Here is a 24,918-nt window from a genome sequence, read left to right on the forward strand (position 1 = left end):
CTGGGTGGTGAGTTGGGGCTTGTCAGAGGTCAGTGTGACCAGGGACAGCTCTGCCCAGCCCTGGGGTGACACTTGGAGTGACAAAAAGATGGAAGGAGTCTCCTCGTAATGGTGGTGGTTGCTCCAAAACTCTCCTGGATTTCAGCCAGGGGGGGGTTGGTCTCTTTTCCCAGGCAACTCTCAGCAAGACAAGAGGCCATGGTCTCAAGTTGTGCCAGGGGAGGTTTAGGTTGGAGATTGGAAAGAATTTCTTTCTGGAGAGGGTGATCAGGCATTGGAATGGGCTGCCCAGGGAAGGGGTGGATTCTCCGTGTCTGGAGCTATTTCCAAAGAGCCTGGATGTGGCACTGAGTGCCATGGGCTGGGAACCACGGGGGGAGTGGATCAAGGGTTGGACTTGATGATCTCTGAGGTCCCTTCCAACCCAGACAATTAAAAAAAAAAGAAAAAGAGAGCCACCACTGAGCATCCCTGGGCTTCAGAAGCTGTGACCCAACCCCAAAGCAGCCCCCAAGGTTGTTGAGAAGGGGGGGTTGGGAGGTGTCTGGATGCCCTACATCCACCCCAGCAGCACCCACAGCCACCCAAGGGTGCTGTAACCCCCAAGCCACAGCCCAGGAGAGCAGAGGGGGTGACGCAGGGTGCTGGCAAACTCCTGCTCTCCCTGAGCTGCTGAGGTTTTGCTTCCTTATAAGGCCCTGGGCTGCTCTGGCCAAGAGCTGGCATGGCCTGGTGGGAGAAGAAAACAATTCCTGGGACACCCTCCTGCCCTGCTTGCCTTTTGTTTAGCACCCACCAGGCTCTTCCTTCAGCTTTCTTTCCACTCGAAAAAAAAAAAAGCTGGGAAGCTCCAGAGTGAAAAATGTTAAAGGTGAATTTTTTTCTTTTTCTTCTGAGAAAGCTCTGCCCCATGGGATGGAGGGAATCAGCTCAGTTCTCAAGGGAATGAGGATTTTTTCATCCCTAGAAGCAGCATTTCTAGTCCTTTCCCAGGGTGGGGTGCTCCAGGGTGCATCCGTAATTTTGCTCCCAAAACGGGGCAATTTCTTCAGCTTCTCACCCCACCTGGTCCAGAGGGGGAAGCAAGGATAAAGGTCCTGAAAGAAAAAGGGAAAAGAAAAGGTTTTTAGGGAGCCTGAGCAAAGAAACATCATCCCTGGAGGTATCCAAGAAGCGTGGAGATGTTTGGAACTTCAGGACCTGCTGTTTTATCTGGGGCCATGGTTGCACTCAGTGATCTCCAAGGTCTTTTCCTCATGTGACAATTCTGATTTATCAGAGAATATTAAATGAGCAAACACCCTCTTTCCTTCTTAAGCTCTTGCCCTTCTGAGCTGTAAACATAGAAATCAGATTTCTGGATCCCCAACCCCAACCATCACCAACTGAGTCCTGAGCAGAGGGAGCGGGTGATCTCCAAGGTCTTTTCCACCTCTGACAATTCTGTGATTTATCAGGGAATAATAAATAAGCAAACACCCTCTTCTTGTTCTTAAGGTCCTGCCCTTCTGAGCTGTAAACATGGAAATCAGATTTCTGGATCCCCACAAGGAGATTTTAGACCCCAACCCCAACCATCAACAACTGAGTCCTGAGCAGAGGGAGTGGGTGATCTTCAAGGTCTTTTCCACCTCGGACAAGTCTGTGATTTATCAGAGAATAATAAATGAGTAAACACCCTCTCTTCTTCTTAAGGTCCTGCTCTCCTGAGCTGCAAATGTGGAAATCAGATTTCTGGATCCCCACAAGGAGGTTTTAGACCCCAACCCCAACCATCAACAACTGAGTCCTGAGCAGAGGGAGTGGGTGATCTCCAAGGTCTTTCCCACCTGTGACAATTCTGTGATTTATCAGAGAATAATAAATGAGCAAACACCCTCTCTCCTTGTCTCTCTTAAGCTCTTGTCCTCTTGAGTTGCAAATATGGGAATCGGATTTCTGGATCCCCAACCCCAACCATCACCAACTGAGTCCTGAGCAGAGGGAGCAGGTGATCACCAAGGTCTTTCACACCTGGGACAATTCTGATTTATCAGAGAATATGAAATGAGCAAACACCCTCTCTCCTTCTTAAGCTCTTGCCCTGCTGAGCTTCAAACATAGAAATCAGATTTCTGGATCCCCACGAGGAGGTTTTAAACCCCAACCATCAACAACTGAGTCCTGAGCAGAGGGAGTGGGTGATCTCCAAGGTCTTTTCCATCTCTGACAATTCTGTGATTTATCAGAGAATAATAAATGAGCAAACACCCTCTCTCCTTGTCTCTCTTAAGCTCTTGTCCTCTTGAGTTGCAAATATGGGAATCAGATTTCTGGATCCCCAACCCCAACCATCACCAACTGAGTCCTGAGCAGAGGGAGTGGGTGATCTCCAAGGTCTTTCCCACCTGTGACAATTATGTGATTTATCAGAGAATAATAAATGAGTAAACACCCTCTCTCCTTCTCCAGCTCTTGCCCTCCTCAGCTGCAAACAGAGATAAGATTTCTGGGTCCCCATGAGCAGGTTTTAGACCCCAACCCCAACCATCACCAACTGAGTCCTGAGCAGAGGGAGTGGGTGATCTCCAAGGTCTTTTCCACCTCTGACAAGTCTGTGATTTATCAGAGAATAATAAATGAGTAAACACCCTCTCTTCTTCTTAACGTCCTGCCCTTCTGAGCTGTAAACCTGGAAATCAGATTTCTGGATCCCCATGAGGAGGTTTTAGACCCCAACCCCAACCATCAACAACTGAGTCCTGAGCAGAGGGAGCAGATGTGCTCCAAGAGCTGGAGCCTGGATGGGAGCTGCCCCCACCTCCCAGCTCTTTCACCCCCTCCTTGGGTGCCAAAAGATTCCATCTGCCCCTGGCAGGAAGAGGGAACCTTATCCCTTTCCCCAGCAGCCCCATTCCTTGCTCCCACACATCACCTGGGGACACTCCAACCTCCCCAAGGGGGCATCCAGGGACCTGAGGCCCCCCTGGGGCTGGCAGCCCATGAAATGAAGGAGTCAGGGGTGGGGTGTGGGGGGAAGGGGAGTATTAGATCATGATTTTTGGAAGTCTGAGGTTTGCCTATGTCCTGGTTCTTCAGACATTAAGTCATTTTCCTGAGGAAGTCTCCTATGACGTTGATCTGGTTATAGAGGGAGTCGGGGTGGAGCAGGGAGCTCCAGCCCATGGTGGAGGTGAGGTGCAAGAGGTCCAGGACACCACGTCCTGTCAACATGGGAATTAAAAAAGACTCAAGGGTTCAATTCACCACAGATCCTGACACTTGGAAATGTTCTCACTCCCCCCTTTGCAGAGGTTCTGAAGTGCTGGGTTTCATGATTCCAGCCCTGGGTTGGACTGGACCCACTTCACCAGTGCCACCACGCAAGCCAAATGTCACAGCAACCCCTGGAGATGGAGGACAGAGCACACAGGATCATGGTTGTTGGAAAAGACCTTTCATTTAATGAACAGCAAGGACAAGAGAAAAAGAAAAATAATAAAAAAAATTAATCTGCATTTAATGGATTTTGGTACTTATCATGACTTTTCAAAACACACCCCCAGCTCTACCAAGAAAAACAGAAACACTGTGGCAGTATTTTTTTTTTTTTTTTTTGGTACAGTTAAATTTCTTCATAAAAGTCAGAACAAGGTTGTTCATTCTTTCCCCATGGACCTCTGCTGCCCACGTCACTCAAACACACCCCAAGAGCCTGAAACCCTTTTTTTTTCAGCTCATGCAGCAGCTCTGGGTTTGGATGCCTCAGAGTACTGAACCAGTTTTTTGCCTCCTTTCTTCTCCCCATTATTTTTCCCCCAAGTTTCCAATTCAGAAAATCCTGGGTTGAAGTTTTTAACCCTATGCAGGGAGTAAATCATCTCCTATCTTGTGACTTTCAACTGTTGGGGACAACCAGGTGCAATCTTCAAGATCAATCTGAGCTCCTGGTCCAAAAGGCTTCATAAACAGACTCAGCTGGCCCTTTTACTAGCCACAGGGGCCCTTTTACTGGCCACAGGTCAGCAGACAGCTGGTTATTATAATCTTGCAATAATTCAGCTGGGTGCCAAAGACTTTTTTTTGTTAGTTCACATTCCTCAGGCTTTATCTACCTGCCTGCCAATCACAAACACTTTATAAACCAGACCAAACACATCCCCACACCAGTGCTGGCCCTAAAACCACTCAGAAACACCCACTGATGACATCAGTTGCCCATTTGGGAGACCTCAGCACCCAACTTGGCCTGGTAGATCCATCTGTCAAATTTAGCACCAGTAAAAAACCAGAAAGCATCCAAAATGATGACCTGGTTCTGATTAAAAGGACTGCAGGGGTTTAATCAGCTCCAAGAACCAGTTCCTCAGGACTTTCAGCAGGCAGGTGAGGAGATGTCCTAGAAAACAACTCTTCTGCTGCTTGGTTGGTGTCTGGAAAGATAAAAAACAACTCCAGGCAAAGCAAAACCTATGTGGGACTCTGCCAAGGCCAGCAGGTACCTGAGTGGTGTTATCAGGAGTGTCCTCTCATCTCCCTTCCCCTTTGGCTGGTTCATTTTCAAGGTTAAGGATAAAACTGCTTTCCCAGTAAGAGCAGAGCCTTCCCCCAGTTATACTGGAGCCAATTGTGTGGGAAGGCTCAGGGATGTTTTTGCAAAGACAGAGCAGCCCCAGTGTGCTGGGCTATGATTAGCAATTCAGAGGATGTGTTAAGGAAGAAAAATGTTTTATATGCAACTGCTTTGTCCAAAATAAAAAAGTAAAAATGATGATGAAAGGCAGAGGGAAAAAAAAAACTATTTACCAGTCTTAGGGGGAAAATTAAGTTCATTTCATTCAGTGAAAGCTGAAGCAGATGTTCAGTCTTGGTGTTCAGACTTACTACGTTGTGGCTTCTACCCAAGGTGAACATTTAGGATCAATCTGGAGAGCTGGGGGTGTCCAAAGAAGAGGGAAGGGGGAAATAAACCACAACTCAACTCCTAAATTAGTCCATTTACCACATATGGAACAGCACCCAAGAGCTGAAAGGCTGTATTATAAAAATAAAATCTGGTGTGGATAGACAGTCTCACGAGAGCTCTTCTGGATTTGGCTTCCAAGTTGGTCCTTCCCATCCTGCTCAGGAAAGATGCCTGAAATGATTGGAGTCCCCAAAAAAAACTTCTCTCTGATACAAGATGTAGTCCAGAGGGCTTACTTACACAGTAAGCAAGTTATCTTATGTAACTGCAGGCTGCATGTTGTTCTCCTCCTCCAACACAGCAGCTTTCAGAAAGCCACAAACACACACACAAAAAAAAAGAGCAACGTTCTCAGGCTGCCAAGAGGACCTGAAGAAAGCCCCAGTTCATTTCTTTGGGAAAAAGCCCAAGATGGAGACCTGTTTGTTGGCTCTGGTGGTGGTGGCTGCTCCTTTCTTCAGGTTTTTCTTTTCTTCTTTTGGTTCCTTCTTCAGAGGTGGGGCAGGGGGTTTGTGGGCAGCTGGTGGCTTGGTCTTGAAGTCCTCCTCACTGTCAGTGCAGGATTCACTCTCGTAAACCTTCTCTGTCACTGAGGAAAAAAGAGAAGAGGGAGAGGGGAGAGAGCAGAGGGCAGAAGAGAGGGGAGAGGGGAGAGGGGAGAGGGAGAGGGGAGAGGGGAGAGGGGAGAGGGGAGAGGGAGAGGGGAGAAGGGAGAGGGGAGAAGGGAGAGGGGAGAAGGGAGAAGGGAGAGGGGAGAAGGGAGAGGGGAGAGGGGAGAGGGGAGAATGGAGAAGGGAGAAGGGAAGAAGGGAGAAGGGAGAAGGGAGAAGGGAGAAGGGAGAAGGGAGAAGGAGAAGGGAGAAGGGAGAAGGGAGAAGGGAGAAGGGAGAAGGGAGAAGGGAGAAGGGAGAGAAGGGAGAGGAGAGAAGGGAGAGGAGAGAAGGGAGAGGAGAGAAGGAGAGGAGAGAAGGGAGAGGGAAAAAGGAAGAGGGAAAAAGGAAGAGGGAAAAAGGAAGAGGGAAAAAGGAAGAGGGGAAAAAGGAAGAGGGAAAGAAGGAACAGGAAAGAAGGAAGAGGAAAGAAGGAAAAGGAAAGAAGAGCAGATGGTGAGGGTTCAGCCTCTGTAGAGCAAAGACTTTCCCCCCCACACACTTCAATTCTGGAAATGAGCATTTTGGGTTCACTGGAGTATTTGCCAGATAAAGGGATTGAAGCCATTGCTCATGATTCTGCAGTGGAGCCAGAGGATGGGATTGGCTTTCCATAGAATCCCAGACTGGCTTGGGTTGGAAGGGACCTTAAAAATCATCCAGGGACCCCTCCCACAGCCCAGGGTGCTCCAAGCCCCATCCAACCTGGGCTGAGACACTACCAGGGATGGGGAAGTCATGGAATCATGGAATGGGTTGGGTGGGAAGGGACCTTCAGGATCATTGAATTCAGGGACCTTCAGGATCATAATTAACTGCTTCCTTGGGCAACCTGAGACAGGGTCTACAGCAGATGGTGTTGTCCCCACAAGGGGCTCTGTCTGTCCCCTGGTGTGCCAGGAGCTGTGCCACACACAGTGCTGAGGTATTTGCCCATGCAGGGCCTTGGAAATGGGAGATCTTGGAGGTCCCTTCCAACCCAAACCATTCCATGATTCCATAAATATCCAGTTCTGCTCAGACAACAGCAGTGTGCTATTCCCCAGTGCAAACTCATCTTCCTGAAGCACAACTGCTGCTTTTGTACCCCAAAATGTCAAAAATAACTTTGTAGGAGAGAATCCCAGATTGGGTTGGGTTGGATTGGACCCAAAAGCTCCTCCAGTTCCAACCCCTGGATGTGCAGGGACCCCTCCCACAGCCCAGGTTGCTCCAAGCCCCATCCAACCTGGGCTGAGACACTGCCAGGGATGGGGCAGCCACAGCTTCCTTGGGCAACCTGGGACAGGGGCTCAGCACCCTCATGGTGAAGAATTTCTTCCTAATTTCCAACCTAAATGTCTCCTCTTCCAGTTTAAAGCCATTCCTCCTCTTTTCATCCCTCCAGGCCCTTGTCCCAAGTCCCTCCCCAGCTTTCCTGGAGCCCCTTCAGGCACTGGAAGATGCTTCAAGGTCTCCCCAGAACCTTCTCCTTCTCTTCTCCAGGCTGAACACCCCCAACTCTCTCCCCCTGGCTCCAGAGCTCCTCCAACCCTCCCCCAGCATCTTCACAGCCTCCTCTGGACTTCAACAGCTTCTTGTCCTTCTTGAATTGGGGGCTCCAGAACTGGACCCAACATTCCAGGTGGGATTCCATGAGAGCAGAGCAGAAGGGGACAATCCCCTCCCTCACCCTGCTGGAGATGTAGCCCAGGACATGATTGATTTTTGGGCTTCCACCAGATGTTGCTGCCTCATGTTGAGCTTCTCACCAACCAATACCATAAAGTCCTTCTCCTCAGGGCTGCTTTAAACCCACCCAACCTGCAGCTGTGCTTGGGATTGCCCTTAAGGGAGGGGCAAATTAATGATTTGGGAGCTTTGGTGGCATTCAGCTCTTCCAAAAGGGTTCAATGTCACCAACCACATCCATCTGCAGGCCTCATGCACACCTTGAAGAGCAGCAAAAGGGTCCTCCAGGGGACTGTCCCCTCCTCAAACCTCTCCAAGAGGTGAGCACTTCAAGAAGTGAGGGTCAACTGTGCTGCAGACCTCCCAGAATCATGGAATCATTCAGGTTGGAAAAGACCTCGAAGATCCATCAAGTCCAACTGTCAACCCAACAGCACCATGCCAACTAAACCATGTCCTCAAGTGCCCCATTTACATGTTTTTTTGAACATTTTTTGAAAAAAAAAACAAAACCACCTCCCCAGCTAAAAGAGGGACAGCAGCCTGCAGTCATCAATTCAAGCTGTCAAGCAGCTCTCAAAGTGATGGATTTGAACAAGATCAGAATCTCTAGTTCAGCATTAGCTGATGGAACATCTATTTTAGGTTTAAAAATCACCATTTGGGCTTGGCCTGATTTCCACAGGAGCCAAAGCCATCAGATTTGTCCTGAAATCCAGACAAGACCATCCAGAGACAAACCTGGCTTCTCTGAAGTGAGCAAAGGAGCTCACCTCAGAACTTTGAGGGCAGCTTCTTTCCATCCAGGTTAACAAGCAGGGCAAATATAAATATATATATTTTAAAAAATCCTTAAAAAATAAAACCTGTGGCTGAAATAAAGGGCTCTGGGCAGGGTTGCCAGCTCACTGCTGTCAGTGTGTGGTGATGGAAAACTTCAGGGATATAAACCAAGGCTCCTGGAAATTAAACTGGAGTCAGCTCTGCTGATGAAAGCCACCATTAGGTACTAGTAAATGTTGTATCAGCTTTCCCAGCAGTGCTCTGGTATTCTTCTCATAAGCCATTTTTCTTTAGCAACTGTATTCATTTAAACAGATGTCCTGACTTCCCTTCTTCTGGGAAATTGGCTTTCACTTGCATTAATACATCCAATTAAATCAGGTTCTCTACGTAAGCAGAGCTTGGGAAGAGGAATGGCTGGAAATCCTGCTCCTGAGTTGATGCTCAAGCAAAGGCTGTAAACCCAAGCTCAGCTCTCCCTGCAGAGGCAGCTGGTTTTTCAGTGAGCAGTTTTAACAGAGCACCAGCCACTCTCTGAGCTTCCAAAAGTTATCACCTTGTCACCTCTGTCAGCAGCTGTGGGTAACTCTGAAGGGGTGCACTTCATGTCCTCCAAGTGCAAGACAACCCAGTTCAGAGCAATGTTCTCCCACTGACCTTCCAGCAGAGCTGAGAAATCCTGGGTTTGTGGCAGCTACAGGAACACAGATCACAGAATCCTAGAATTGGTTGGGTTGGAAGGGACCTCAGAGATCATCAAGTCCAACCCTTGATCCACTCCCCCCGTGGTTCCCAGCCCATGGCACTCAGTGCCACATCCAGGCTCTTTGGAAATAGCTCCAGACACGGAGAATCCACCCCTTCCCTGGGCAGCCCATTCCAATGCCTGATCACCCTCTCCAGAAAGAAATTCTTTCCAATCTCCAACCTAAACCTCCCCTGGCACAACTTGAGACCATGGCCTCTTGTCTTGCTGAGAGTTGCCTGGGAAAAGAGACCAACCCCCCCCTGGCTCCAACCTCCTTTCAGGGAGTTGCAGAGAGTGAGGAGCTCTCCCCTGAGCCTCCTCTTCTCCAGCCTCAACACCCCCAGCTCCCTCAGCCTCTCCTCACAGCATCTCTGCTGGATCCCTTCACCAGCCCACTTGCCTCCTTTGGACCTGCTCCAGCACCTCAAGCTCCTTCCTGAGGGGCTGAGGGGCCCAGAACTCAACACAGGACTCAAGCTGTGGCCTCCCCAGAGCTGAGCACAGGGGCAGAATCTCTTCCCTGGACCTGCTGGCCACGCTCTTCCTCAGCCAGCCCAGGATGCCATTGGCCTTCTTGGCCACCTGGCCACACTGCTGCCTCCTCTTCAGCTTCCTGCCAATCCCAGCTCCCTTTCTGCCACTCTGTGCCCAGCCTGCAGCTCCCCATGGGGTTCTTGTCTTGAACCTCATCCCATTGGGATCAGCCCAACTCTCCAGTCTCTCCAGGTCCCTCTGCAGAGCCCTCCTGCCTTCCAGCTGATCCACACTCCCCCCCAGCTTGGTGTCATCTGTGAATTTGCTGATGATGGACTCAATCCCCTCATCTAAATCCTCACTCAAGATATTAAACAGCACTGGGCCCAACACTGATCCCTGGGGGACACCACTAGTGACCGGCCGCCATTTGGATGCAGCCCCGTTCAGCACCACTCTCTGGGCCCGGCCCTCCAGCCAGTTCCTAACCCAGCACAGAGTGCTCCTGGCTGATCCATGGGCTGACAGCTTTTTCAGGAGAATCCTGGGGGAGACGGTGTCAAAGGCCTTGCTGAAGTCCAGGCAGACCACATCCACAGCCTTCCCCTCATCCCCAGGCAGTCCCCTGATGATAAAAGGAGCTCAGGTTGGTCAGACAGGACCTGCCCTTCCTCACCCCGTGCTGGCTGGATACTGATGCTCATCTCACAGCCAGCCTTGCTAAATCCCAGTAATTCAAATTATGGGAGCTCTAACTTCAAGCAGTGCTGTAAGATGAATTTGCCTTCAGTGCACACAGAAATATTCCAGTATAAAGTTCCATGTGTGTCTTTTCAAGCTTCAGAAAGCACAAGGTAGAAATGAACCAGCTTAAACCTCAGTAATTCCCCTTTTGCTACAGACTAAGAGCACTCAATTGATTGTGTCCCAGTTGATGCATGGTAACTTGCCTTGTGCTGAACTCCACAGCTACTTTTAACAGCTCCATTTCCCTCAGGGCTAATCCCTAAATTAGTTTTGCTTTTTGACACCAATTCCTACTCAGCTATTGTAAAAAGGATCATTTAAAAGAAGCATGGAGAAACAGAAAGTATGGGCTAATCTGAAGGTGAGGATTTAATGTCTCTTAAGGCCTGGTTCTTAGTTTAAAAAACAAACAACCAAAATAAAAAAAACCCCAAACTAAAATAAAAAGACAACAGGGAGAGGGGAAAAAAAGCCCCTATATTTCAAATAATTTACATTATTCTGGGAGATGTGTAAATTATTTAGATTTCAAATGATTAGGCCTGGATATGGAAAGGATGGAAAAAGGAGAAGAAAAATTGGACAATAACCAGACAGCAAGTTCCAGACAACAGACTGGTATTTTTTTAGTAGGGAAAGCAGCACACTACTTTCCTCCCCACTTCCTCAGTATTCCAGTTCCATCCCTCTTCTCCATCCTTAGAGGATCTGTCTCCCAAAGGCACAACAAGGGCTCGTGTTTCCCCTCTGCAGAAAACCGTGGTGGATGTGAAGTGTAAAACCAAAGGTCTGAATTTCACAAGAGGCTTTTAAACCCCTGAGGAGTGAAGAGCAGAGAAAGAAAGGCAATTTTCCCAGCCCTGGTACGTTTGGAAAGACAAAGAGAAAGAGAAGAGGACTCTTTCTGGAAGCTGAACCCCGAACAGACGTTACCACGCGTTCTGGATGCAGCCCTTGTTCAACTCAACTCCCCAGCTAATGGTTTTCTGATCCAGTTTCCTTCCAAGTGTTTTAAACAGTTCTATCTGGGATGGGAGAGCAAAACACCCCATAATGCAACAAGCCAAAGCAGTCAATAAATTTCTGCAAGTCTGATTCTTGAAGAAGAAGCCAGCACTTGAGATTTCAGTTCCTAGCGCAGGCGGTTGCCGAGTGTTTGGCTTTGGGTTTCTTTAAAGGAGACACATGAAGTTAATGGGAAACAGAAGATCACAGAAAAAAATAAAAATATCACAGAATACAACTGCACAGACAGGTGCAAACAGATTCAAGCTGACTCATGTCCAAGAAGCTCCAAATCTGGCCAAGCAAGCCTGTATGTATGCTTACGGACAACGACAAACCTGTAGAATGGCAACAGATGGTTTAAAAAAAAATCAGATCAATTTTTTAAATCTTGAAAAAAAAAAAAAGAATCTGAACTCCTGCAGCTCTGCTTCAGTGTCAGGACACAGAGAAGGAAATAAAACTCCTGTCTAGGTCACAGGAGGAAGTAGCATCCAGTCAGGCTGGAGTTCAAAGCCTCTGGCTCTTGGTACTTCTACAGAGACTTTTTTGCCCTCCTGAAAACAGAGTCAACCTTAAGAGAAACTCTCCTGGGGATTTAAGCCCCAACTTATTCCTTATTTATTTGGGATACTTGAAGTTTGTATTAAGAGAGAATTAAGCTCTGCTGCACAGTTCTGGATTTATCCCCAAAAGAAAAACAAAAAAACAACCTAAACTTATCCCAGCCCAAATTTATCCCAAAACTTAGACCTCTCCCTGCACCACCTTTAAAAGCTTTTAGCTTTGGAGTGGAGAGCAAATGAAAGAGGTGCTCATGCTGGCAGGAGTGCAGGGTGAAGAGCTGAGAGAAAAATCTGCAAATAATTAAAAAAAAAAAGAAGAATTCAGCTACAGCTTCATGATTCCCTACCCAGGTCTTCACCAAAGGACAGTTACCTCAACCTGAGGTCAAAGCAGAACAACAAAGTGACTTTTGAACCTCTCTCTAAGCCTGGCCTGTAGAAATCTTCAAGAAATCTTCAATAATAAGGTTCCACTGAGGTGTAGGAGGCAGCCACACTTACCCATGCAGCCTTCTTCTTGGTCAATAAACATTTTGGATTTCAGCACACGCTTCCGTTTCCTCTTCCTCCCTCCAGCTGAGACCTGAAGGACATCACAGAGTCTTGTGAGAAACCAAGAGTGAAGGACCCAGGCATGTACACAGAAAAGTGTACAACAGGCATGTACCAGTGCTGTTTAATATCTTGAGTGAGGATTTAGATGAGGGGATTGAGTCCATCATCAGCAAATTCACAGATGACACCAAGCTGGGGGGGAGTGTGGATCAGCTGGAAGGCAGGAGGGCTCTGCAGAGGGACCTGGAGAGACTGGAGAGTTGGGCTGATCCCAATGGGATGAGGTTCAAGACAAGAACCCCATGGGGAGCTGCAGGCTGGGCACAGAGTGGCAGAAAGGGAGCTGGGATTGGCAGGAAGCTGAAGAGGAGGCAGCAGTGTGCCCAGGTGGCCAAGAAGGCCAATGGCATCCTGGGCTGGCTGAGGAAGAGCGTGGCCAGCAGGTCCAGGGAAGGGATTCTGCCCCTGTGCTCAGCTCTGGGGAGGCCACAGCTTGAGTCCTGTGTCCAGTTCTGGGCCCCTCAGCCCCTCAGGAAGGAGCTGGAGGTGCTGGAGCAGTTCCAAGGGAGGCAAGTGGGCTGGTGAAGGGATCCAGCAGAGATGCTGTGAGGAGAGGCTGAGGGAGCTGGGGGTGTTGAGGCTGGAGAAGAGGAGGCTCAGGGGAGAGCTCATCACTCTCTGCAACTCCCTGAAAGGAGGTTGGAGCCAGGGGGGGATTGGTCTCTTTTCCCAGGCAACTCTCAGCAAGACAAGAGGCCATGGTCTCAAGTTGTGCCAGGGGAGGTTTAGGTTGGAGATTGGAAAGAATTTCTTTCTGGAGAGGGTGATCAGGCATTGGAATGGGCTGCCCAGGGAAGGGGTGGATTCTCCGTGTCTGGAGCTATTTCCAAAGAGCCTGGATGTGGCACTGAGTGCCATGGGCTGGGAACCACGGGGGGAGTGGATCAAGGGTTGGACTTGATGATCTCTGAGGTCCCTTCCAACCCAGCCAATTCTAGGAGTCTATGAAAATAAAAACATCAACTCCAATTTCTCTAATGAAGCTGAGCACCCTTTGATAACTAAATCTGTCCCTTCCCAGGAGAAGGGGGTGATTCTACTCTCATTTTTGCTCATGCCACAATTCTCCACTCTCATCCTACTGGGATAAATTTCAGGGTGACAAAGAACAACTTCAGTGTGACAACAAACTTCCCTGTCTGCCAGCACTGGGGGAACATCCCTTTCCTGGGGCATGTGACATTTCAAAATGTGTTTGTTTCGTGAGAAGGTGGCACTGGGGTTTGTCCCATCATCAATCTGAACGTGAGGATTTAATGTTTCTTAAGGCCTGGTCCTTGTTTTGAAAAACAAACCAACAAAACCCCAAAACCAAAATAAAAAGACAACAGAAAGAGGGGGGGAAAAAAGCCCCTGTATTTCAAATAACCATTTACATTAGCAAATTATTTAGATTTCAAATGATGAGGCCTGGGTATGGAAAGGATGGGGAAAGGAGGAGAAAAACTTGGCAATAACCAGACAGCAAGTTCCAGACAACAAACTCCAATTTCTCTAATGAAGCTGAGCCCCCTTTGATAACTAAATCTGTCCCTAAGAACAAGGAGTAAGGTGTGGAAGGCATCAGAACTCCTGCTGTGACAAACACCTGCACTTTTCAGGAAAACTAGATCCATTTTCTCAGCTGAGAGGTTAACCTCTTGCCAATCATCACAGCCCACCCTAAGCAAGGTTAAATATCAAGAGTCTCTGGTTTCATTTCTGACCCTGCCCTGACTCCTGAAGCCAAGATTCATAGGGAAGAGAATTTCAAATACAAGCAGCAATTCACAGAACCATCTAGGAGGGCAAAAAAAGATGGAAGCAGAGAACTGCTATGTCAGCATAAAAGCTAGAGTGTAAATAATGGTCTAGAAAAACTAGTGAACATGTTGGATTCTTCCATGCAGGATGATGGGATGGACTGGATAAAGAAACAGCATCTCCCCCATGGCATCTGAAAAGTGCAATCCCTGAGGAGCAGGATAAAACCAGGAGTTAATCACCCTGATATGTTCTTACCTCCATGGATGGAGGCTCCAGTTCAGTTTTCAGAGCAGGAACAGGAGGTGGAGATGGAGCTTTCTCTTCCTCAGGTATGGGAGATGGTGGGACACCTGCTAAGAAAATTAACATCTTGATAGCACACAGGTCTAATAAGCCCTTGCAGCTATCCTCCTGTCTCAGATTATTTCATTTAACTCTGAGCAATGGCTTGTAACCTGTATTTAGATCTAGGGTTTACAAGTTCTTGCTCAGATTTGTTTAATTCAAGTCAGGACAAATTGTTTGAAGTGTCAGCCTCCAACCAGACTGCTCACCCACTGCTGCACCTCTCCAGGGAAGGAGAGTGGTGGGTGGGATAAGGATGGGAAAAATGCATTTGGGATTTTTGATAAGCCAAAACCTGTCCCACCAAATGCAACTTTAAAAAAAAAAAAAAGGCATAAAACCTGGTGTGTTTTAGCCCTGTGTTTCACTTACTCATTAAAAAGAGAGATTGTAATTTGTTTAGAAGTTGATGAAGTTGTGGTTTAAGGCTACATATTCCCAAAATATTAAATAATCTTAAGTTTCTCTGTCTGTCCCTCATGTTTAAAACAGTCATTGCTTCATGGGTGGTGCTACACATCCCAACCAACCACTGCTGTTAGCTTGGAACTACCTGAATCCAAGATTTAAGAGCAATATACTCATTAGTCTAATATACTAAAATTACATGTTACCCACCTCAAAAGATTGCTAGGGGACACTCCAACCTTTCATTTGAAAAAAAAACAAACAAACAAGAAAAAAACAAACCAAAAAAAAAAAATTAAGTCATCTGTGCACTCCTCCAGGTGCAAGGACAGAGACAGGGGAACCTTTCCAGTGCCAAAACTGACTGAAATGGTCAAGGCCACCTTCATAGATTTGGAGAGAGTAAAACCAGGTCTGGAGCTTCTACCAATAATGTCAGACAGAACCTTGGTGAGGTCTTGAGCTTCTAGACAGGAGAAAAAGGCAGGGTCACTCTTCTGTGGGGCTGGCAGAGGGTCAGAGAAATGCCAGGGATGAAAAATGAGTGCAGGGCAAGAGGGGAAGGGAGCAGCACCTTGCAGCACACACTGTGATTAATTTCAATGGCTTTAAGGAATCCTCTCCAAGTCCAAAGTGAGAAAGGCTGCCATGTAAACCCTCAAATGAGCTAGGAACATAGAGGGGAGGGGATGGGGAAGAAAAACTCCTCATCTGACCTATTGCTTAATAATAACAAGGCTGCTGCTGGCTGGGAGGACAGAGTGCCTGCTTGGCTTCTCCTCCCAGCTCCACTGCCTTCTCCTTGTCCTTGTAACAGGAATTCTGGATCTGTAGCTGTCCCAACTGATTAGGTCAGTGTGAAGAATTATGAGTGTGCCAGGCAGGCAGCCAAGTGACCTTCAGATGTTAAGAAGGGCTCAAGTGAAACAGTGGTGGCCTGCCAAGGCAAAATAATAAATTACATTCTTCAAACAAGGACTCAGCCTTCCTAACTACTTCAGTAAGCCAGGCAGAGAAATGCAAACAGAGTGGGATAACATGACTTGCTATTCCACCTTGCTCCAAAGAGTCTGGCAGCTGTGCAAAGATTAAAAAAAAAAAAAAAACAAAACAAACCATACAACAGATCTGCTCCAAGGTGCAAACTCCTGTGGCTGAGGAGCTGCAGGGAACTCAAAATTCTCAGTGTTTATCTCAGTCTCACAGCAATTGAAAGGCTGAGATGTCTGTAGGCTGTGTAGAACCCAACCTGCTCCATGGATTTAGCCAGGCTGTCCACATGGATTTGAAAATACTTGGAAGAGGGCTGCAAGCAGGCTGGTAAAAGAGAAATAATAATAAAAATTGCTGTCTCGTGCTGGAGGAGAGGCTGCTGAAGGGGTTTTCAGCCTGTCAAAGGCTTGGGGAAAATCTTGGGCTTTTCTTCAGCTTCCTTCAAATGGAAGCCCCAGTTTTTTGGCAGGCAGAAGGCACCTTTCTCCCCACGTCAGTGTTTGGGACTTACCATGAAGATGCATCTCTCTGACTTTATTCTCCTCTTGCAGACAACAGAGCCCTCTGACATGTGATAACTCCTGAGTCAACCTCAGGCTGCTGCCCACAGTTTACTCAACAGCAACAGCTGCATGAAATGGATAACAAGTTGGGCAACTGGATGTACCAAAAGATGTAAATCCTGGCTTTGTTCAGCTTGCTCTGACCCTGCCTGGAAAAAACTCTGAGAATCTTTAGTGGTGCTGCTCTCTGAAACTATCTGATAGAGTTTGGAGGTTACAGTGCCACTGAAATCACCTCCAAAGTGGCTGTAAAACACTTGTCAACACCACGAAAAGCTGCCTGTGTTGGTAGAGCTAAAGCTGCCAAAACCTCCTGTCCTCTGTGGACACACTTGTGTAGTTTATTCTGGCACTGGAAGCAAAACAACCTGCAATGACTAAGGCACCCTCACACCAATATAATTTTTTTTTAATGAAAGAAAAAAAAATAAATCATTTAAATGGAGAGGATTGTGCCTTATGCCTTCTCTGTACTTTCAACTGGGTACAATGTGCTGACACTCATGTCAGAAGAGCTTATTTGGGGCTAATTTCAGTATGTTAAGAGCAGACTGATACAAAACAACACCCAAAGCTTGCCCTGACAAAGGGAGTGAAGCTCCAGCCCTTGTTTCAACCTCACAAAACATCCCCAGGTTTGCCTGAAAAAAGGGCAGGGGTTTTATTAGCAGTTCCCCAGGTGAAGCCTTGGCTGAACACCCTGCAAGGGGCAGCAAAAGCTGCAGACAAAGCCTCCCCTTGTATCCACAGCAGGACAGGGCAACACCACTGCAAGCATCCCCTGCTCTGCTTCCAGGTTATCCCTGAGGATTTGAGATCTGCTCCTGGTTTGGGGAAGCTTCCCATCTTGCTTTTTGTGTATTTCAAACTTCCCCCTGGGATTGTGGCTTATGCCTTCTCTGTACTTTCAACTGGGTACAATGTGCTGACACTCATGTCAGAAGAGCTTATTTGGGGTTAATTTCAGTAAATTAAGAGTAGACTGATACAAAACAACACCCAAAGCTTGCCCTGACAAAGGGAGTGAAGCTCCAGCCCTTGTTTCAACCTCACAAAACATCCCCAGGTTTGCCTGAAAAAAGGGCAGGGGTTTTATTAGCAGCTCCCCAGGTGAAGCCCTTGGCTGAACACCCTGCAAGGGGCAGCAAAAGCTGCAGACAAAGCCTCCCCTTGTATCCACAGCAGGACAGGGCAACACCACTGCAAGCATCCCCTGCTCTGCTTCCAGGTTATCCCTGAGGATTTGAGATCTGCTCCTGGTTTGGGGAAGCTTCCCATCTTGCTTTTTGTGTATTTCAAACTTCCCCCTGGGATTGTGGCTTATGCCTTCTCTGTACTTTCAACTGGGTACAATGTGCTGACACTCATGTCAGAAGAGCTTATTTGGGGTTAATTTCAGTAAATTAAGAGTAGACTGATACAAAACAACACCCAAAGCTTGCCCTGACACAGGGAGTGAAGCTCCAGCCCTTGTTTCAGCCTCACAAAACATCCCCAGGTTTGCCTGAAAAAAGGGCAGGGGTTTTATTAGCAGCTCCCCAGGTGAAGCCCTGGCTGAACACCCTGCAAGGGGCAGCAAAAGCTGCAGACAAAGCCTCCCCTTGTATCCACAGCAGGACAGGGCAACACCACTGCCTCCTCCAGCACTGCAAGCATCCCCTGCTCTGCTTCCAGGTTATCCCTGAGGATTTGAGATCTGCTCCTGGTTTGGGGAAGCTTCCCATCTTGCTTTTTGTATATTTCAAACTTCCCCCTGGGATGGTTGGCAGGGGAGTTTTGTAGCTGAACCCTCCCTGTGAGGATGAAGCCTGGAACAAAGTCACCCCCAAGCCCCTTATGGATGCTGCTGATTGAAACTGGCCCCAGAGAAATCCTTTTCCAACCTTTCCAAGGATAAATCTCTTCAAGTCCTGCTACTGTGCACTTCTTTTAAATGAAATTATTTATAATTATTAAATTTATGTTTAGTATTGTATTGATATTTGTATTTATTAGTATGCTATTATATATACTTATTCTATTTATACCTATATTTATGCTTACCACCATATTTATAGTCATCATATATACATTTATAATACTTATGCTTATATTTCCACTTATATTTATACTTGTATTGATACTTATTGCATTTACACTTATTATTAATATTAAATTATTTGCTTTATCCAACTTAAGTTCTTGGGACTGGAATACTGAACACAACATTGCCTACAACATAAGTTTGGATTCAGCTTGAATATTTCCAAGAATTCAATTCTCTCTTCTTTCATCTGGTTGGCTTTAGAAGGGCCAAGCAGCAGAACCCAAAGAAGAGAGAAGCTCCCTCAAGTCTCTTTTCCTTTTAAAAAAGTGGGTGTAGTACTAAACTCACCTTAGGGATAAATAAATTTGTATAGAGAGGCTATAATTTGCATAAATTTACAATTCTAATGCACAACACAAAGCTCATTCTTCACATGATGGAAAGAACAAAGAGGAGAACACCATGCAGGAGGAGCAAGATAATTTGCCCAAGAGAAAATCAAACTTTCTGCACACCCCTCTAGGGACAAATCTTTGTGACAAGATGTGGGGTGATGGTTTTCAACTAAAAGAGGGGAGATGCAGACTTGGAGCTATGGAAATTGGGGTTTTTTTGAGAATTAGGGGGGTGAAATAGTGGACCAGGTTGACCAGAAACATCCCTGGAAACAGTCAGGGTCAGTTTGGAGGGGGTCTGAGAACCTGATCTAGGTGAAGATGTCCCTGCTCATGGTAGGGGGGTTGGACTAGAAAAGCTATAAAGGTCCTTTCCAATCTGGGATTCTATAAACTCCAGCAGGTTAAATGGAAATAAATAAAAAAAACATCCCTCCCTCCAAGCCCAGTGGGTCAAGTAGCCTTCCTGGTATTGTTTTTCATGTCTAAACCCAGTGAAAATGAGTTTCAGGATACACCTGAGCCCTCAACCTGCCCAGCCCCTAACTGCAAACCCAATTAACTCACAATTAAGAGCACAAATAAAACAAGGGAAAGATACCAAGCAGCCCCACAGCATGCACAGAAGGAGGAAATCACCTGCAGTCTCTTGGACCCCACCTCAGAGAAACCAAACCCACAAAGCACCAAATTCAAGGGGAATTAATTCCTCCACTAAGCTAAGGAGCCATAAACATGGGGCTCATCTCTGCCTGCTCTGGTCAGGAGGGAATGGATGAGCTGAGAGATTCCAGCCCAGGAAGGAACAGAGCTTCCAAGTGGCTGAACAGACTGATTCCAACCTTCCCTCATCAACCCAGCTTGTCAGGAGGCTGAGCAATGAGGAAATGGAAAGACCAGAAAATAGCTTACAAACATTGCAAGAAATAAATAGCAAAGAGTGTGGGCATAAAATATATATATATATATAATTAATTTTTTTTAATGGCCAAACAAGGAGCTGCACACAGGAATGTGAATGAAATTAAAGCTGATTATGAAAAATAACTTCCTGAGAGATTTATCATCCTGTGGAACAGTCTGGGTAGAAGTGATGGATGCCTGATGACAGAGATCACTTGAAATTAACACTGGGTAAAAGAGAAATCTTGAAAATGGGCCTAATGCAGCATGGCAGCTGTGAAGATATCCAACAGCACTCACCTCTCTGACTCGTATGACAGATTCTCTTCAGTTTAGGGTTGTTTCTCATGTGCTGGCCACACTAATTAAGCAAAGAGCTTCAGTTCTCCTGCTGGAGTCCCCCTGCTTGCTCCTGCTACTTACTGTTTCACCTTTTTGTTTTTGCTGGAGCTGGACAACAAACTGGTGGTTTCAATTATTTGTTCATAAAGATCCCCAAGTTCTTTTCCTGATCAGTTTGTTGGATGACTCTGCCACTCAGGACTGAGCTCAGGGAGGGTGTGCTAACTTCTTTTCCACTTATCTGTGTTGAACGGCATTTGTCACCTCAATTATCCAAATTCTTTGGGATCTGGCCCTGCTGTTCCTCATTATAAACCCAAATCTTACAACGTTCTGGGCACCCTCCTCCTGTCAAAGCCAAGAGACGTGGAGTCTCATCGGATATGGCTCAACAATTTTGCCTCCAGTTTCTCTATTATCTATTTTTTTTTTTCTTTTTGGAAGTCTTGCTTCCAGTGCTGCCTTCCAAACCATTTCTATAAACAGACAGAATAAAAGATACTAAAAATGACCCTGGGAAGGGGAGAGAGGTCAATTTGCAAGTGTTTACTCACCAAATAAACTGGTTATGACCAGTCTTACAATTCTGGAAGGCATAGTATCTTTCACAAGAGATTTAAGAACCTCCTTCCCACACATCAGTGTGACAAGCAGCACACTTGGTGAGGAAACAGCCAGAACTGAGCTGAGCTAAAACAAAGACTGAATGAGGCATCTCAAGCTGTAGTCCCAAGTGTTTGCAGCACAAGAGAAAAAGAAAGCTTGAACTGGGGCCATTTGCATGGTCTTTAGTCCTCTAAACTATTCCCTCAATCATTGACCAACAGCTTTGGAGAGTAATCTTGTTGAAATCAGGCCCCTGACCTACATCCCTGGTTGTTTCCACATTTTTTTTTACCTTCCTCATCACTGCTGTCAGACTGGAGCTGTTTAATCCGCTTCCTCTTTTTCTTTACATTCTCGGGATCTCTCTCTTCCTCGTTGTCTGTCTTGTCCAATCTCTTCATTTTACTGCTAAAAAAGAGGGGAAAAAGAGTAAAATATAATGGAATAAACATGTGTTATCCCTTGTGCATGCATGGAAAGGCCAGGCTCAACTCTACTGTCAGACTGAAGCTGTTTAATCTGCTTCCTCTTTTTATGTTCTTGGGATCTCTCTCTTCCTCGTTGTCTGTCTTGTCCAATCTCTTCATTTTACTGCTATAAAAGAGGGGAAAAAGAGTAAAATATAATGGAATAAACATGTGTTAACCCTTGTGCATGCATGGAAAAGCCAGGCTCATCACTGCTGTCAGACTGAAGCTGTTTAATCCGCTTCCTCTTTTTCTTTACGTTCTCGGGATCTCTCTCTTCCTCGTTGTCTGCCTTGTCCAACCTCTCCATCTTACTGCCACAAAAAGAGGAGAAAAAGAGTAAAATAAAATGGAATAAACATGTGTTATTCCATTTGTTATTCCTTGTGCATGCATGGAAAGACCAGGCTCATCACTGCTGTCAGACTGAAGCTGTTCAATCTGCTTCCTCTTTTTATGTTCTTGGGATCTCTCTCTTACTCGTTGTCTGTCTTGTCCAATCTCTTCATTTTACTGCCACAAAAAGAGGAGGAAAAAAAGAAAATAAAATGGAATAAACAAGTGTTATCCCTTGTGCATGCATGGAAAGACCAGGCTCATCACTGCTGTCAGACTGAAGCTGTTTACTCCGCTTCCTCTTTCTTTAACGTTCTCGGGATCTCTCTCTTCCTCGTTGTCTGCCTTGTCCAACCTCTCCATCTTACTGCCACAAAAAGAGGAGGAAAAAAAGAAAATAAAATGGAATAAACAAGTGTTATCCCTTGTGCATGCATGGAAAGACCAGCCTCATCACTGCTGTCAGACTGAAGCTGTTCAATCTGCTTCCTCTTTTTATGTTCTTGGGATCTCTCTCTTACTCGTTGTCTGCCTTGTCCAACCTCTCCATCTTACTGCCACAAAAAGAGGAGGAAAAAAAGAAAATAAAATGGAATAAACATGTGTTATCCTTTGTGCATGCATGGAAAGGCCAGGCTCATCACTGCTGTCAGACTGAAGCTGTTTACTCTGCTTCCTCTTTTTCTTTACGTTCTCGGGATCTCTCTCTTACTCGTTGTCTGTCTCGTCCAACCTCTTCATTTTACTGCCACAAAAAGAGGAGGAAAAAAAGAAAATAAAATGGAATAAACATGTGTTATCCCTTGTGCATGCATGGAAAGGCCAGGCTCATCACTGCTGTCAGACTGAAGCTGTTTACTCTGCTTCCTCTTTTTCTTTACGTTCTCGGGATCTCTCTTACTCGTTGTCTGTCTCGTCCAACCTCTTCATTTTACTGCCACAAAAAGAGGAGGAAAAAAAGAAAATAAAATGGAATAAACAAGTGTTATCCCTTGTGCATGCATGGAAAGGCCAGGCTCATCACTACTGTCAGACTGAAGCTGTTTAATCTGCTTCCTCTTTTTATGTTCTTGGGATCTCTCTCTTCCTTGTTGTCTGTCTTGTCCAACCTCTTCATTTTACTGCCACAAAAAGAGGAGTTAAAAAATAAAATAAAATGGAATAAACATGTGTTATCCCTTGTGCATGCATGGAAAGACCAGGCTCATCACTGCTGTCAGACTGAAGCTGTTCAATCTGCTTCCTCTTTTTATGTTCTTGGGATCTCTCTCTTACTCGTTGTCTGTCTCGTCCAACCTCTTCATTTTACTGCCACAAAAAGAGGAGGAAAAAAAGAAAATAAAATGGAATAAACAAGTGTTATCCCTTGTGCATGCATGGAAAGACCAGCCTCATCACTGCTGTCAGACTGAAGCTGTTCAATCTGCTTCCTCTTTTTATGTTCTTGGGATCTCTCTCTTACTCGTTGTCTGCCTTGTCCAACCTCTCCATCTTACTGCCACAAAAAGAGGAGAAAAAGAGTAAAATAAAATGGAATAAACAAATGTTATCCCTTGTGCATGCATGGAAAGGCCAGGCTCATCACTGCTGTAAGACTGAAGCTGTTTAATCTGCTTCCTCTTTTTATGTTCTTGGGATCTCTCTCTTCCTTGTTGTCTGCCTTGTCCAATCTCTTCACTTTACTGCCACAAAAAGAGGAGTTAAAAAATAAAAAAAAATGGAATAGATGTGTTATCCCTTGTGCATGCATGGAGAGGCCAGGCTCGTTGTGACAAGCATGGTCCTGAGAGGAGAGCATGCTGGAGGGGAAATGAAATGCATCTGTAGCATCACACACACTGAAGGACACTCACTCACCTGCTTAGTCCAGGTGACCTTTAGAGTTCCCTGACAACCCAAATTTTCCTGGGATTCTAGAGATTATCATCAGGCATAGCTGCACCAGCACTTTCAAACAACCTTCCCCATACTCCAAAACAAGGATTTCTTTACCCCCTTTCTGCAGTCCAAGGTTTTGCCCAGTCCCTCACCTCCCTTGGCCACAGGGAGCTGGCAGGAGAGCATTTCTGCTCTTGTCTCTCTAGCTCAGGCTCCCCAAACACTCACGTCCCCACCAGCAAGGCTCAGAAGCTCTTTTGACAGACTGCTTGCCCACTGACTGACTATGAGGTAGTGTCTCAGAATCCTGGAGCCATTTTTTAAAGACTACTGGAAAAATAAAAAGAGCTTCTTTCTTTTTCATGCTGGCGAGACGTGTCAGACTAACAAGCCTGGAGGCTGAAGGCCCACGTATCCTCATCAAGCTGGTACAGCCCAAGTGGCCTTCCCAACACCAGGCTGCCAACATGAAGTTGCCAGGCCCTTGGTTTTTTTGGAATTAAGACTATCAATGAGGTGAGCAGTTTGTTCTAAGTGGGCTGGGGGGGTTGTGCTTCCCTATTTAGTCAGAACCCGATGGAGACCACCAATGAATTTACTGCTAGGCCACCAGAGAGCCATCAGACTGGAATTATTTTATTTTTTTTTTAATTATTTTTATTTTGTCCCTGTCAGTTTGGATTGGATTCAACACAAAGGGCTGGACTTCAAAATTTACTTGGAGCCTCAGCCCAAAGTAAACCAGTGGCACTGAAAGCAGCAGCACATTAGCTATGGGGATCAACAAGCAGAACTTTGTGTGCTGGAAGCTGTGTACATATAAATTTAGGAATATACAACTTTCCCTGCAGGACAGGTGCTCCTGCCAGCCCCCCACAGATTGCCTGGGGGATCTGTATCCAGTCTGCTCCCAGCATGAGGTTGTCCCATGGAAAGCCACATCCCTCCCACCAAGGACTCCCTTGGACAGTGTTCCTTTTGCAATGGGCACAAAATGGCCCCCAAGGCATCTGCAGCACTGAAATGGAAAAGAAATGTTAGGAAAGAATTCTAAAAGAGATAATTTTAGCCAGGTTTCATGCAATTTAGTAGCTGGAAACAGGAGGTGAGCCAGCACTGGATGACCAGCCAGCTCCCCTATAGGCCATCAACAAGCAGGTTAACAGATTACAGGGAGCCCACCTTTTTTTGTCCTTCTGTTGAGTTTTAGCAGATTCTGTTTTCTTCCCAGGTTTCTCTACTACAGTATTAGGGGATGACTCTGGTTCTGCTACAGGAGCTGAAGGCTTGATGACTTCTTTCTCCTCCTTTGGCTGCTCAGGCACTGAGTTGACTTTGAGTTTATCTGGAAAAAAGACATTAAAAAATAAATCCAAACCCTGGGCATTCAATATGAACAAGAAGTGACAAAGGAGTTGGCTAAACAAAACACTGTGAAGCCCAAGAATACAGAAAACACTTGGAGATGATGTATAAAAGCATTAGGGAGCTGGGTTGACCAAGCTGTGTCATGCATGAAACTGGACACACTTAAATTTCTTGCTGATTTACCAGTTTGGTTCTGCTGCTACTGATGGCACAGCCTAAGAATACCCCAAACTGAGTGTCCTAAACTCTGCAGGAGAGGGATGGGAGGCAGGGGCAAATGTTCTTATGGTATTGCAGAAGTGTTTGGAATCCCCTTTTCCAGACAGACCCTTCGGCAT

The 24,918-nt window shown here is 46.2% G+C and overlaps 1 protein-coding gene across 1 annotated transcript; it reads right to left on the reverse strand.

Moving 5' to 3' along the window:
- Positions 1–3,427: 3,427 nt before the first annotated feature.
- POLD3 (DNA polymerase delta 3, accessory subunit) lies at positions 3,428–24,918 on the reverse strand. The gene is made up of 6 exons (XM_030468412.1): positions 24,909–24,918; positions 24,395–24,557; positions 20,824–20,936; positions 14,206–14,300; positions 12,091–12,172; positions 3,428–5,534 (listed from the first exon to the last, which is right to left on the reverse strand). The coding sequence occupies exons 1-6, from the start codon at positions 24,916–24,918 to the stop codon at positions 5,332–5,334; spliced, it is 666 nt and encodes a 221-aa protein (XP_030324272.1). The 3' UTR covers positions 3,428–5,331.

This window comes from Calypte anna, unplaced genomic scaffold, assembly GCF_003957555.1.
Source record: "Calypte anna isolate BGI_N300 unplaced genomic scaffold, bCalAnn1_v1.p scaffold_102_arrow_ctg1, whole genome shotgun sequence".
Classification (NCBI taxonomy): Eukaryota; Metazoa; Chordata; class Aves; order Apodiformes; family Trochilidae; genus Calypte; species Calypte anna.

What these genes read in the sequence shown, in the direction of transcription:
- POLD3 (XM_030468412.1), bottom strand. An exon ending in CAACAGAAGGACAAAAAAAG is followed by an intron (nt 20,937 to 24,394) that starts GTGGGCTCCCTG and finishes CTTTTTTAGCAG; the next exon opens with TAAAATGAAGAGATTGGACA. An exon ending in TGGAGCCTCCATCCATGGAG is followed by an intron (nt 12,173 to 14,205) that starts GTAAGAACATAT and finishes GATGTCCTTCAG; the next exon opens with GTCTCAGCTGGAGGGAGGAA.